Source organism: Alexandromys fortis, unplaced genomic scaffold (assembly GCF_014885135.2).
Source record: "Alexandromys fortis isolate MF-2015 unplaced genomic scaffold, M_Fortis_MF-2015_v1.1 scaffold_102, whole genome shotgun sequence".
In the NCBI taxonomy this organism is placed as follows: Eukaryota; Metazoa; Chordata; class Mammalia; order Rodentia; family Cricetidae; genus Alexandromys; species Alexandromys fortis.
The window spans coordinates 6,549,154-6,560,613 of NW_026067984.1; the positions used below are offsets into that span (position 1 = coordinate 6,549,154).

The window sequence follows — 11,460 nt, forward strand, 5'->3', positions numbered from 1 at the left end:
TCCTGCACAATGGGTGATAGATCAGGGACGTGGAAAGGAATGCTGAGGACATACTATGTCTTCTGTGTAGACGAATTGTTAGGGTTCTGCCTGGGAGATGCAGGGAACCAATCCTAAACTATAATACCACTCCTACAGCAGCACCCTGAAGTCTTCCCCAACCATCACCACCCAAGTTGTCATCCCCATAGAACCATTTAACAGTATGGTCATAAGAAAACTGTACAGAATTTCAAAAACAGTTATCAAAGTAATAAAGCCATGCAATGCACATGTATGTATTAGTGAGAAAAATATGATGGTGCTATCATTGAATTTTACAGAAAAAGAGTCATATCAAAAAATTCTTGCAATTTTTATTTTTGATGAAAACTTAATGAATGTTCTGACTCAAACTGTGTAATAGTAGACTATATAAAAATAACCTTAGCAAGAGAAGATAGTTGTTTCTTAAGACGGGGATATATTAAGTCAGTGGTAAAGTCTTCTTAAAGATAAAAAACAAGGTAAAAGGAAAGTGAGCAGATTTTCTCTGTCCATCTCCTTTGATCAACCAGACCCTGCACAGCTGACAAACCACCCAGGACACACGCTTTTCAACTCATGTCTTAATTTCCTTCTCTGCATGGGCTTGGAAGAACAGAAACAAGCAGGAGAGCAAGCCCTTCGTGTGATTGTACAGTTAGAGGTAGTTAACTCCTTCCCCGCCCCCCCTTCCCTTCATAATGTTCCTACTAGAAACATGTATACCAGTTCTATAATTTGGAAAGTTCTGAGTCAAGGTGTTCACAGAATAGAGCTTCACACTTCCATGGTGTGCATGTGCACATACAGTTTTCTGCACAGTGAGCTTACAAGCTATTGATTTCTCATCATTCTCTAGTTAGTTAAGAAAGTTTTGGGTTTTTTTTTATATAAATTAGGTGATCTTGTTCCTTCAGCAGATCTAAGCCTCACCCTGGTCCAGCTGAAACAGTCACTGGTAGACAGGTTATAAAAGCATGGGTAAGGTTTTTACTTTCCCTAGTTGCTTTGCAAACAAACCCTGGTTATAATCTAGGACATAGATGAGTAGTTCCCAACTATCCTAATGCTGTAACCCTTTAATACAGTTCCTCATGCTGTGTTGACCCCCAACCATAAAATTATTTTCGTTGCTACTTCATAACTGATTTTGCTAGTGAGTCATAAGTAAATATTTGTGTTTTCCAGTGGTCTTAGACACTTAGACGACCCCTGCAAAAGAGTTGTCCAACTTCCAAAGGAATTACAACCCACTAGTTGAGAACTGCTGACCTAGACACTTCTTCCAACACCTTTACCTTTCTAAAAATCTGTTCTTCCTGGGGCCCTCAGTTGCTTATGGGGTGAGTGTGAGTATCTCCTCCTGCTCCTAAAGTAGAAGCTTTGAAGTTTTCCACTATTGAGAGTGATGCTGGCTGTGGGACAGCTACATATGATTTACAAAGTAGGAAATTCGTACACCAGCAGTTTTAGACTGCTTGTGTGTAAGTCAATATCGTTCTCACATTCGCTATAATTTAATTTTTTAGGTCACTAACTAGTTTATAAATAATCCTGACATTCAAGTCAAATTCTGTGACATGAAATCTGGAGCCCATGGTTTTACTTCATTCTTGTCTAAGGAGGAAGCAGACAACCTTATGAAGAAAACAAAACCTGAATAAGCCTGAAACAGGCTCTTCACTCCTGGAGAAAATGACGGACATATTGATAGACATGTATTTATCACACTTAAACAAGGGAATGCAGAAGAAAACATGGAAAGACATTTAATGCTTATTACTGGTAAATCTTAGGAATTTTAATGCTTTCCTAATTTCCAAATCTAAGGAAAATTTTCCCCAAAAAAATGCAACCGAGGAAAACCACATTCAGTTATGTGTGCTCTTGGTGAAGCCTAACGTGGATGAGCTTCTGAGTGCATTGTAGTCAAACGTGATCATTTCCGTCAGAAGATGAGTACCCCACATAGCCGCTAAGAACAATACTGAGTAGGAAACAGTAAGACTGTTTTATTAGTTTACTGTGTCAAATGATTTAATTGGGTTTTCTAACCAAACTGTGCACTGGCTGAAGTAAAAATTATGGGAATCATCAAGATACCACAAAATCCCCTGCTCCAGCTGGGGTACTGTGTGCACTGTACCCCTGTGTCAGGCCCCAGGAGCATCCCTGTCACTTCCATCTGCAGTGGACACAAAATGAGGTGGGTGACCTCTATGACCACATTTCAACACATCTGAAAGCTAAGCACAGTTCTCTCCTGAAGATACATCCCGCTGTTGGGTTTATGGTGCTTTCCACCAGGGAAAGTGCAGAGAAGCTACTGTGGATGCAGATATGAAGAAAGGTATGTCTATATACTGAGGTTTCCACATATAGATATAGGAGTGGGAGCATGATTAATAAAAACTCAGAGACAGGTATTAGGGTTCAACCTGAAGACCAGAAAAGCAAAGCAGTCAGTCACTGGCTCTGACCTTAACCTCAGTCCGAAAATGGTGATCCTGCCTCCATGAAGTCTCAGAATGAGACTGTGACTGAGAGCTGTCTCCTCCCATTTTATAATCATCTCTAATTCTGGGATTAAGGGGATGCACCACTACTGTTTGGTTTCTATGGTAAACTAGTGTGGCTACTGGGATTAAAGGTGTATGTCATTGTAACTACTGGAATTAAAGGTGTATGTCATTGTAACTACTGGGATTAAAGTACGTGTCATTTGCTGCATAGTCAGTAAGACTGGCCAGTGTGGCTGTTTTACTTTTCCAAGCTTCAGGCAAGCTTTATTTTTAAAAATACAAATAAAACGACACTACAGAAGTTTGTCTTAAGACCTAAAAAATTAGCTAAATGTGAAAACAAATTCTACTAATGAGACCAAAAATAGTTCTCATGCAGTAGTGTAAACAGATCCATGGCCTGCCTTCAGTTCCCCACACCTGGTCAAGGGTAAGATATCCATAGAGTTCATAATGGGAATTTTAATCTTGTGTTGTTTTTTATGATAAAATGTATGCATCACCCCATTGTGAAATACATCTAAATAACTACTCTAAAGGAAGCACACCCACACAAATTCCTGCAAAAAGCTCTAACTCTTTAGGTGCAAGGAATGTAACTTGGACAGGAATTAGTTGAGAAAATAAGATAATACCTAATTTAAAGATATGCTCACAGCAAGTTAAGGGCAGAGAACATACACTTACTAGGAATAGAAGTCAGTTAGCTATATAGCTGGCTCAGTGCATGGCATTCTAAAGGGCATTGCATCAATTCTGCACACCAACATAGCATTAAGCACTGAAGGGAACCGTGAATAGCAGTTAAGTTAGTACAAACAGCTTTATCCTGCTAACTTACATTTTCACAGGTCATGAAGGTTGGCCAGTTCTTTCATGGCCACTGTGCTTGGATGGCATTGCAGTATGGAACCTTTGCATGTCGTCTTTATATTTATAAATATCTTTAAGTTGCAATGCAGTTAGCAATCTCTATCATTTATATGCTAGATTTTGATGTAGATTGTTTTACCACTATTGGTGGTGGTGCTCTAGAGCAGTGGATCTCCACCTTCTTAAAGCTGTGACCCTTTAATGTAGTTCCTTACGCTGTGGTAACCCCAGACCATATTTCACTTTGTACTGTTATTTTGTTTGTGTTTTAACAAACAAAGCTTGTCTGAAGATCGTAGTGCAGAGCTAAACCACTAGAAGCCAGGGAGTGGGAGCTCACACCTTTAATCCCAGCACTAGGGAGGTAGATAGGACTAGACAGAATTATAAGGAGGGAGGAGTCAAGAGCACTGCAGTCTGAAGGTTTAGTGGAGACAGAGTCTGGAGATGCAGTCTGAGGACAGGATTGCCCCTCGGTTTGAGCACTGGTAGAGGTAAAAACTCTCTAGTGGCTGGCACTCTGCTTCTCTGATCTTCAGCATTAACTCCCAGTATCTGACTCTCAGTCTTTATTATTAATAACAATTAGAATTCATGCTACATCATTGCTACTTCATAACTGTAATTTTACTACTATTATGAACTGTAATGTAAATATCTGATATGTGTCCCCTGTGAAAGGGCCATTCAGCCCCAGGAGGTCATGACCCCCAGGCTGAGAACCACGAGCTGGAATCTTGTAAAGCAGCCCCCTACCACTGAGCTACAGCCACCTGACACCCATATTCCTATTTACTTTTTTTTTTTTTTTTTTTGCCTATCCTGGAACTTGCTCTGTAGACCAGGTTGGCCTCAAACTCATAGAGATCCACCTGCCTCTGCCTCCCAAGTGCTTGGATTAAGGGCATGCACCACCACTGCCCGGCTCCTATTCTTATTTCCAGGGGGCACAAACATACTCAGGTTTTGTAAGCTCAGGGGAATATGAGGAACAACTTCTACTGTTCCACACAGTAGTACAATGACTACAGTTAACAAAAATTAAGTGAAATGTTTCCAAGTCAATAGCAGAGAGGATTTTGAAAGTTCCTAGCACAAAAAAAAAAATGTTTGAGGTAATAGATACACCAGTTACCGTGACATGATCATTAACACTGTGTACATGCACTGATTTAGCTCACAATACCCCATAACCATAACTCCTACGTATCAAATAAAATCAAATATAGCCAGGAGTGGTCATATACATCTCAAACCCAGCATCTGGGAGGCAGAAGGTGTATCTTAGTTCCAGGTCAGCCAGAACTACAACAATGAGACTCTCGTACAAATAAATAAATAAATAAACTGCAACTATAAGGCTAGTGGAAGGGTTTCAAACTGAAAGATGGTTGACATCTGCAAACAAACTGGGGCACAATGAGTGTAGCATTCCATTAACGGGCTCATCCAAGCAGTGGTTCCCCAGCCTCTGGGGTCCTTCATTTCTCCTCTCCTGCATCCTTAATCTTCCATGGGTCTAACAGCACAGTTTAGCCCTAAATTTAGGCAAGCAATACCGACTATGACTTAGATTCAGCACTCACACAAGTAACAAAAGTTCAGAAAACAAGTGTTCATCCAAAAATGAAAGACAGACAGACAGGCCTTCCAAGAATGAGAAGACTTGAGGGAAATGGGTCATATCTGAAGGACAGATAAACAATAGGCCGGGCAGGCCTGAGATGTAACTCTGATGTCAAAGTGCCTGGGCACCTGGAAGAGGAGAAGGGAGTTAGGAGCTGGGGGAAGGAAGAGGTGGAAAAGGGGAAGAAGGGAAAGAGGAGGAGGAGGAGGACATAGCCAAAGTTTTATGAATCTCCACATGGTCTATTCAGAGTCACAAAAAATAAAGTAGGCAGGGCATGGTGGTGTATGCCTTTAATCCCAGCACTTGGAGGTGGGGGTGGGTGTCAGATATAATTTTGCTGAAAGATTCTGAAGACTACGACTCAAGTATCTCTAGGAGCCAGGCTACTAAGTATTTAAATGCACTATAAGATTCATGTGTAACTTCCCAGCTACTGACTTTGATCACTAAACTAAGGAGACACATATCCACCGAGCCACTTTTCAAGTTCTTTCACTCACACGGGCTCAATGAACATACACAGAGCCAGCAATACATTTTGGTGACTTTCTTCAGGTGAGGCAAAATACTGTTAAGAGATGAAGATGATGAGCAAGGAAATGAGGGAGGAGACTATCGCTGAGTAACAATTTTATCATTATTTCAAAATTAATCTTAAATTTGTAAAAGATATTCTAAGGAAGAGCTCAATAAACTAAATTGCTCTAAATGTATATTCTGATATGCACATTCCAATAGCAGACCATGGAGACAGCTCTGTCAGTCAAGTGGCTACAGCACAAGCATTAGGATGCACTGGCTGGTCTTACATCAAAGTTGACACACAGACTAGAGTTACCCGGAAAGATGGAACCTCCACAATATTCAGCTATAGGGCATTTTCTAAATTAACTGTTGATGGGAGAGGATCCAGTCCATTGTGAGTGGTGCCATCCCTGAGCTGCTGGTCCTGGGTTCTATAAGAAAGCAGGCTGAGCAAGCCGTGATGAGCAAGCTATTAAGCAGCACCCTTCATGGCCTCTGCATCGGCTTTTGCCTCCAGGTTCCTTAGTGTGTTTGCTTAAAATGTTAATAAGTGTTACCCTGTAAGCAAAAGCACATAAATTGATCTTACCAAACCAGTATCTTCCCATTTCTTTTTTCAAAATGGTATGCACATTCACAGACATACATAGAAACAAATGTAATAAAACAAATTTTAAGCACAAAATAAATTTCTTCATGATTTACTTTCAGTAAATGCTATGTCATTTTATATACCTATAACCAGGTGATATAACCTATGTTAGGCAAAAGGGGATGACAAGTGGGAAAAAGTGCTAAAAGCCCTCATCTGGACATTCCGAATGGACCTTCAGAGATGCTCTAAGCTCAGCGGACTCAACCTGATTTTCCCACACTTATTGTTGGGAGATAGAGTCCTACAAGAGTTTCCAAGAATAAACAGATTTACAGGAATCCACACAGCCCACTCGGCAATACTAATCCAGAAAGCTGAATAAACCAGTTAGCTGGTTTAGGAACCATGCTGAAGGAAAACTGTCCTACACCAGACCAGCTTGATTCTCCAGAGACTTTCAAGGTCAAGGGTAGGAGAAAAAAAAATGGGCCATGCAAATTTCTTTTCTCATCTGAGCTCAAGGGGACAGTGGCTAGGAAGGAGCCTTGTAATCTTGAATCAAGTTCTCTAGTCTTAATTGAAGACAATTTTAGTTTTGTTTTAATCACCTCCTAAAGTATGTTTGCTAGCATGGAAGAGGCAAAGAAAATGAAACATTGTTTAACAGCTGACTCACATGAAGTAGAGTGGTTTGACAGCATGGCCAACACTGTACTCACTGAGGTAAGTTACATCAGAAAGCACCCTGGTTCAGTGGGATAAACCTGAACATTTGAGCACATGATTTTAGTTGAAACCTAAAACTTCATATGTGTCTTTGCATGTTTGCATATGTGCAGGCACACATGTGGGGATATGCATGTACATGACTGTGTGCTTGCACGTGGTAGGCTGGGGATTTGATGTTGGGATGTGTCCTCAATCACTCTTTCACCTTAAGTAAGATAAAGGATGTCTCTCCATTAACCCCAGAGCTTACTGATACAGCTAGTCTCAGTCAGTAGTCAGCTGCTCTGGGGATCCCTGACTCTGTCTCACAAGGCTAGAATTACAGGCAAGCCTCTACATCCACCAGCATTTATGTGGGTTCTGGGGGTCCAAATTCTGCCCCACACATTGCATAACAAACATTCTTTTTAAAAAGGGGGTGGTGAGAAGGCTCAATATTAAAGACAAGTTCTATATATTCCTGGCAGCTGGGAACTTAACTATTTAGATCAAGCTAGCTTTAAATTTTTGATGATCCTCCAGCAGCCTGTACCTCCAGAGCTCTGGGATCACAGGCATATGTCACCCTGTTGAACTAAGAAATTAATAGAGAAAGACACTATTAGACAAATTTCTACTGTAACCAAAAAAGTTGAATTTTCTATTACACTCATTTTATATTACAAAAACTCTTGAACCAAGTCAGCAAAGACACAGAAACCATTCGTTGTACCATTATTTACAATGTGGTATAATTGTTTGGACTGTATGTGTAGTCAGTGTTTGCCCAAATCACCATTCTCCAAATATCAGCAAGTGAAAGACTTCAAGGAAATTTCCCAACCAACTATTTGGACTTGAAGTGACTCAGAAGGCCACACATCTCCTAGGAGTAGATGTATAGCATGTGTCTTTATATTAACACAGAAAATGTTCTTATCTCTCCTTTGAAGCAGTTTAATTTAACTTAACAATACCTTGTCAAAATAACTTCAGAGAAGGAGCCTAACATTATTAACCATCTGGAGGTGGAGTGGGTACATCACCTGAGGACCAGTGAGTGACACGTGCTTGCACAACAGTGTTGAGCCTTTAACTGTGCTGGTGCTCTGACATGGGGATCAGACAAAAAACTATCAGGATCAGTTTTCAGAAAACTGGAGACAGGCGGATCTCTGTGAGTTCAAGGCCAGCCTGGTTTACATAGTGAGCACCAAGACAGCCAAAGCTACGTAGCAAGACCTTGTCTCTATGAAGTAATGTGGTCCTCTCAACGATGTTTTCTTCATTTTAGTGGCACACCTACAGGTTACCCTCTTCTTTTAGTCTTTAAAACCAAAACTCACTTCTAAGGCAAAGTGTGAGGTAGCCTCTTCTACTGATAAATTATATAGAAGACAATTTTAATTGTGTTGTCCTGTAGCCAGAGCAAGGGTACCATTTGCTAAAAGTAATGGAGAAACTCAGGCACTTTGCGGACTCCTCAGAATAGCTACCTTATTCCCTTTGGAGGGGAACTGTAAAAGAGAAAGCATCAGCTGAGGCCTGTTAGAAATCAGTAACCCTGGCATGCATGCTGCTTAGGTTTCCTCACCTGTGAAACAGAGAAAATGACTTTAGAATATAAGCTTATGCTGAAATAAGAAAACCACCTAGTTCAGAGATCATTTTCCTCCCTCTTGTTGCTTTGGCTACATGGAATGCCCTATTTCCATTACGAAAGATGTCTGAGAGGTAGCTACACGTATACATTCAGTCCATACACACTAGGGGATATATCTGGTCTTTCTGAATGCTGTTTAGAACTAAAAATCAGGTTCGTAACTACCAACCACCCATCCCTTCCCAAGAACTAATAAATATTGCAGAAACTCAAGTATGTCCCAACATATTACCAAATGGTCCTTCTGAGTGATGCATAGTTGTTGTGCCAGGATTACTAATTTCTAATAGGTCTCTGCTGTCGCTTCCCTCGACCCTAGTCATCCTCTTCAGGGAGAAGGCAGGAGAGATTCACCTTGATTCACCCCGCTGTCGACCAAATGTGGAAAATTCTTTAAGCACGGCTACTTTTCCATTTTGTCTACACACTGAAATCATCTGAGGAACTTTCAAAAGTTTAAAAGCCCAAGTAACACCCCAACCATGCACAACATAATATCTAAGGAGTGGGTGGGTCCAGACACCTATACTTTTCAAAGTGTCCAGTATGGTCCAAGATGAAGCCAAGATTGATACCTGCTATGCTGGATCGCCCCTCTTGATTTTGAGTGACTTCTGCCATAAGTGAAATCAGAAAAGCCAACCTGGAGCAAGTAAGAACCACAGCCATGCACAGAAGGTACAGTGGGATACCAAACACGGGAACAGCACAAGTGCAGCGCTGAGCTCCACCAAGGGTTACCCCGCACCTCACTGGAGGACCATGCTTTCAAACAGCTTGCCCTTCCAGCAAAAATAAGTTGGCTAATTTTAAAGGTACCATTGTCTGTGTCTCTACTCATTAGAATTTTCTTCAAAAAAAAGGGCAAATCTCTTGAGAAGGACAGAGAATGTGTGCACCCTGGGCCAACACAAACTACAGAGGCGCTCTAATCCCCCTGGCTGCCTAGAAAGCACCTGCCCCGCTCTAGGCGGGGAAGCGCCCAGCCCACAGTCACTGCACCTGCCAAGCTTTGCCCGCCCCTCCTACCTTCCAGCAGCTCGTCCAAGCTGGTGACCTTCCGACTGCCGTCTATGGTGTAGATCGTGCGGACGCCCTGAGGCAGGTTCACATTGTCAGACAGCGAGCGGGTCAGCTCTATGAGGAGCGCATCAAAGGAACGGAAACGATCATTGGAGATGGCAAAGACCAGGCCTTTGAAGTAGCGGTCCCCATTCCGGTAGAAGCGTGCCTTCTTGGCCTTCTTCTCAGAGCTTAAGGCCTGCAAGGTCCGCGTGCGGTAGAAGCTGCAGTGAGCACTGTGTGCCGGGCTGGGGATGAGCCCATTGCCCTTGGGGCCAGAGATGCTGCTGCCCCCAGAGGAGCTGGGAGCCCCTCTCCGCGACCCAGGCAGCGGCCTTTTGTCCCGTTCTTCAAAATGCTCCAGCTCAATGCTCCTGGTGCTGGCCATCGCGGTTGCTCAGAGAAAGCTCTCCACAAATAAATAAATTAATGAAGGAACGTCCCCACCGCCCCAGCCGCAGCGCGCCCTGATCTGGGCGCTCCGGCCTTAAAGCATTGGGACACCTGGCTCGAGCACGCGGGCCATGCTCGCAGGTGGGCCCGCTCAGCCAGCTAAAGGCGGCCGCGGCTTGTAGCTGCCCAGCTCATTGTCCCGCGCGCCCTCTCCGTCACCGCCGCCAGCTGGGGAGCCCCACGCCCCTCAAGCGCCTCCTTCGCCGGGCCACGCCTCACAAATAGCGCGCGGGCAGCGGGCCGGGAACCACTAAGTTGAACGGTCCGAGGCTTGCTCTGGTTCGCGTCCAGCCCTCGCTCGCTCTCAGGCGCGCTGAATGGAGGAAGGAAGCGCAGGGGGTGGGGTAGAGCGCGAGCGTGGGCGAGGCGCCTCGGGGCTGTGTCGCGCGGCCTGGGGTCCCGGGTTCCCGTCGCCGCCTCGCGCGCTCCCGGGCCCGGTCCACGGCCAGTGAGAGGCCAGGCTGACCAGGGATCCTCACGCAGCGCTGGGCCCCTGCGGGAAGAGCGCAGCCGCCTCCCACGCCCGCACGCTTGCCGGCATTCGCGCTCGCGGCCGCCTGGCAGGGCCTGGACCCGGGAGGACACCTTCTATCCCTCTTGGGTTACCACAAACCACATCGAGAGGGAGGTGGTGAGGAAGAGGGCGGCGCCGCACGAGGAGCGGCTCGACCGTTCTTGGAGGCCCCGCCCGCCAGGCTGCAGGAGCTGCGCGCTCCCGGGCGTGGCCGCGCGCTCCGCAGCCACGGGGGCTAGCGTAACCAGGCTAGCCAAAAAACTACAAAGGAAGGAGACTCAAGGGCAGCAAGCAGATCCTTAACCCGCCACGGGAACCAAGGCCAACCTAGGGCAGAAATACAAAAACATAGCACTAGGTTTAGACGTGATGTTTATTTTTTTATAAACGACCCGTGCATTGTTTTATTTAGAGATCCTTTGGGGGGAAAATCCTTCACACTTTCTATGAAGATTCGCTAACGCGCTAGTTCCAGTAACTTTGAATGAATAAATGACTAGAAGTTATTGGTTTGGGGAAGGTCGATCTAATCAACTATTTGTTGAAAGCTTGCCATTTGACAGGCATTAATCAGTCCCATCTTTGGGGATGTTCACGCAGAGAATTAAACCCCTGGGCTCTTCCCCATGTGTTAAATCTGAACTCACAGAAATGTACTGACAAACATCTACCATGCAGAAATCTTTTCCTTAGAGGTGTGTGGTTCACAATAAAAGCGTATTTAGTTATTTCACTTTGGCGTAGACGCTCAAAGACATTTGGCCCTAATCTGACATATGAAATTAATGATTCAGCACCTGGTTCTTCAGTGTTGATGGGGAAACTGTCCTTTAAGGTAGGATGTCAAAAGAGCTGGCGTCCTGGAACCACGTGAAACAGGAATGGGTGGGA

The 11,460-nt window shown here is 44.1% G+C and overlaps 1 protein-coding gene across 4 annotated transcripts in view; it reads right to left on the minus strand.

The window, feature by feature from the left end:
- The window catches only part of Dclk2 (doublecortin like kinase 2), a 115,076-nt gene extending 104,352 nt beyond the window's left edge, over positions 1-10,724 (minus strand). For all 4 annotated transcript variants that reach the window (XR_007594734.1, XR_007594735.1, XM_050158815.1 and 1 more), the window contains exon 1: positions 9,570-10,724. Coding sequence is in view for 2 of the 4 variants with exons in the window: in XM_050158815.1 (XP_050014772.1) it covers positions 9,570-9,990 (421 nt within the window). In the remaining 2 variants the exon portion in view is untranslated. The remainder of the gene's footprint in view (positions 1-9,569) is intronic.
- Between the last annotated feature and the right edge of the window lie 736 nt (positions 10,725-11,460).